At 49.7% G+C, this 3,942-nt stretch overlaps 1 protein-coding gene across 1 annotated transcript; it reads right to left on the reverse strand.

The window, feature by feature from the left end:
- Positions 1 to 1,405: 1,405 nt before the first annotated feature.
- LOC123185186 (cytochrome P450 716B1-like) lies at positions 1,406 to 3,077 on the reverse strand. Its single transcript, XM_044597162.1, has 3 exons — positions 2,129 to 3,077; positions 1,821 to 2,008; positions 1,406 to 1,717 (listed from the first exon to the last, which is right to left on the reverse strand). Exons 1-3 carry the CDS (start codon positions 3,075 to 3,077, stop codon positions 1,406 to 1,408), a joined length of 1,449 nt encoding a protein of 482 aa, XP_044453097.1.
- Between the last annotated feature and the right edge of the window lie 865 nt (positions 3,078 to 3,942).

Consider the following 3,942-nt stretch of genomic DNA (forward strand, 5'->3'; position numbering starts at 1 on the left):
CAATACCATTGATCGAGATGCGTGCGGGAGGAAGAGGCCGAGATGAAACTACCCTCCCGTGTGACCGGTTGCGAGATGGCGGGCGCTTCATATCAATGTCCCCCAACCTCCAAATATGGAGGCTCGGCTCGATTTTGAGCGAGCTCCATAAATTATGTGGGCCAAGGGGCATATGACGGCTCTGCTAGAGTGGCCTTTTCAGCCAAAATTGCCATATCGGCGGTTCTTATGCTGATCGGCCTGATATAGCACTTTTAGAGTTCGAAAATGCATAGGAGCTCTCGGATGCTATGCACCCTATATGAATAGTAAAATAAAAAAAATACTAGGAAAAATAAAAAAAATCTGAAATTTCGGGGTATCAAACCTGGTCGTTCATTCTACTCATGTACGAAGTTCCGCGACGAAATGGCATCCATGTATTCTTAGTGAAGAAAATACAGTCCGACATACGATTCATTCAAACAGTTTCTTTTATATAATTTTTTTAGTTTTTTTTGCTGAAAATACCATGGACGTCATTTCTTCACGAAACTTCACATGGGAGTAGAATGGTTGATCAGGTTTGACACCCAAAAATTTCAGATTTTTTTAATTTTTCCTAGCGTTTTTTATTATTTTACTATTCACATAGGGTGCATGGCACCCGAAAGCTCCTAATCCGTGTCGTTGCTCTAATATAGCACATATATGGAGTATTTTTTTTCTCTTTCTAAAAGGATGCCAATGGACATAATTTTTCCAAATAAATTGCGAGTGCGCATAGTATTCCCACATGTACGTATGCGAATTGATTCTTTTTAGGGGCTACTTTTTAAATGCACCTCTTTTTCTGGACCAGGAGCAAACCATAAGGTCTGATTTATTCCGTTGCTAGACATCTGTCTTGCCTTTTGGTCCCTGATCTTAGAACATTTCTCGTCGTCAACGTAACGTTACATGCTCTCTTTGTGTATTGTTTTGCAGTGCACTTGTACTGATATTCTTTTTTTTTTGACGATACTTGTACTGATATTCTACGTGTACAAGATATCAAACGGAGGCAAAGAGGTTTACTTCCCAGTGAGTGCCGAGTGAGCCTGATGGATCTCGTATCTCCAGTCTTCTGGTGTAGATGTTGCCTCTACGAATGCCAAATGCCCAAATAGTAACTGTGAAGCAAACCATATCTGTTGTTGCCTATTTTATTCTTGTGAGACAAATATTGGATTATATCCTGAAACATAGTATATGGCTGACATGAAAAGCCATGATACAGAACTCTGCAATTGTGTGGTACATAGTATATATCGGCCTCTTGGCCTGTCTCCAGCTACATTTTCATTCATCTCTCTAGTCTATAATGCAATGCTGTAATGGGACCAACCGACCATGATACGGATATTGCTGTGAGGTTTGGTCATGATCAAGGAGGGGTTCTGCGCTCGATTTCGATGGGCAGGCCGCGCAGCGGCGACGGCATGGGGTCCCTCACGAAGGTGTTCTCCTTGCAGCAGAGCTTCCACCTGAACTGCCTCACCAGGTGGTGCATCGTCACCAGCGTCTCGATCCTGGAAAACTCTATCCCGGGGCATATCCTCGGGCCGCCGCCAAAGGCGACAAAGGAGCACGGTGGCGCTGCCGACGCCGTTTGGTTCTCGAACCGGGACGGGTCGAACTTGGTCGGCTCCTGAAAGATGCTCGCGTTCATGTGGGTCACGTTTGCCGTCCAGAACACCTGAGGTTTATACTTATTACATCAGGTTTATGAGCAGGCAAAGTTGCTGATGCTTTCTACGGTTGCTACGAATTGTGCTAGGCGGCAAAAGTTAGTAAGTGACCTGCCATCCTTTTGGGATGGAGTAGCCGTCGAACTCCACGTCCTCGAGTGCCCTTCTGAAGTTGCCGAACACTGGAGGGACGATGCGGAGTGTCTCCTGCGCGACCCGCCACGTGAACTTCATCTTCGTCAGGTCTTCCCAGGTGAGAGCCTCTCCATCGCCTTTGTTCCTGGCAATCTCTTCATGCTCTGTGTCACGAAACACACACATCATGACCCTGGGCCCTGGCAGGTTGGCACTTGTTGCCGATTGTCGTGCATACCGATACATTGTGGAATACTAATGGTTCTGGTTCACTGCTCACTTGCCTTGGACCATGGCGGCGAGGGTGGCGTCATCGTTGGCAAGGTGGCGGACCATGAACGTCATGAGGATGGACGACGTGTCGTGGCCGGCGATGAGGGCAACCATGGCGTTGTCGACGATCTCCTCGTCGGTCAGCAGCCGCTCGCCATGCTCGTCCCTCAGGCTGAGCAGGCAGGTGATGAGGTCGTTGTTCCGCGACGCCGCCTTACCGTGCTCCAGCTGCTTCGCCTTCTTCTCCCGCGTGATCCCCTCCAGCACCCGGCGGGCTCTGCCGCTAGCCTTGAGGCTCCGGCTGAAGGCCGTGAACGGCAGGTTCGCCGGGATGGCCCACATGCCCTCGATCATGCGCACGAAGTCGCCGGCCAGGGCGTCCCGCACGCCGCCTCTCTCGAGCCCGAAGAGCAGCGCGGAGATGATGTCGAACGTCAGCCGCTTCATCAGCGGCAGCACCGTCACGGTGGCGCGGCCGGCCCAGTTCTCCTCGAGGTGGCGCCGCACCTCGCCGTCGATCCTGCCCACGTACATCTTGAGCATGTCCGGCCTCAGGAACTCAAGAAGAGCGCCGCGGACGCGCCGGTGGTCGGCGCCGTGGAGGTCCAGGATGCTGTTCTCTCCGAGTATGCGCTGCACGGACCGGGGCTGCCGCGTGGAGAGCGCGCTGCTGAAGAACATGAACTTGTTGGCCGCCGGTCCAGCCAGGAGCACCGTCGGTGTGCCGAACAGTGACAGCTTCGACACGGGCCCGTACCTGTCGATCCTATCCTGTATCCACCGGCTGCCGCCGTCGCCGCGCATGGCCCGGAGGAGGCTGAGGCTCTGGCCGATCACCGGCAGGCCGAGGGAGCCCGGCGGCAGGTTGGCCGGCTGAGCTTTCTTGGCTCTGGCGAGGAGGTGGATGGCAATGGATGAGGCGGTGACAACCAGTGCCACGACTACGGCCAAGTAATCCATTGGGAGCGATCGGTGTTAAGATGATACTTCAACCTGAAGCTGGAACTGCAGACGAACTTCGGAACATATATATATATATACGTAGGAGAGCATGAGCGTGTTACTTCAACCTGAACCTGGTTAGACGAATTAAGAATTATGCATCGGAGATTTCAAAGAAGAAAGAATCTTGCATTGCCAACGAGCTTCAAAGCGCTGAAATGCCCTCTCGGTAGAAGACGAAAAAGGTATGTACTCTTATGTAGTTTTGATTGATCTGCTTGCCCGTAAATTTGATGTAGCCTTGTTCCCGCCCATATTCCACACACAAAAAAACAAAGAAAAACATGTCGCTTTACTATTTTCTGTCACTGTCGCTCTAGAGCCGACAGCCACCAATGCATAAGCATGCATGTCTCCTTGCCAATATGACATCTCGCCCACGAATGCTCCGACCTCGTCGGGAAACGGCAACCAAGGCGCCTGGGAGCATCTATCATAACTCATTTTCGTGTATTCTTTTCATCCAAATATATAGGCCTGGGAGCATCTATCATCATAGTTGTCAAATTTGGCCTCATATACTTCCTCCGAAGTTTTTTTACTCAGTGCATAACTTCTCACACGCATACCAAGGAAAGAGTGGATCTGTTAAGGGCCTGTTTGGTTCCAAATAAGTCACCAACTTATAAGTCGAAAAATAAAAAAAGTGACTTAGAGGGTGTTTGTTTCCAGTGACTTATTGGTTTATGTACTTAAAAAAGTCCCTATAAGTCCCATCTAAACCAAACAAGAGGGACTTATAGGGACTTAAAGTGGGCATTTGGGACTTATGAAATAAGACTCTTAAGGAGGGACTTATAGGGATTTATAGTTGTAATATGGT

The sequence above is a fragment of the Triticum aestivum genome, chromosome 2A (genome assembly GCF_018294505.1).
Source record: "Triticum aestivum cultivar Chinese Spring chromosome 2A, IWGSC CS RefSeq v2.1, whole genome shotgun sequence".
Lineage (NCBI taxonomy): Eukaryota > Viridiplantae > Streptophyta > Magnoliopsida > Poales > Poaceae > Triticum > Triticum aestivum.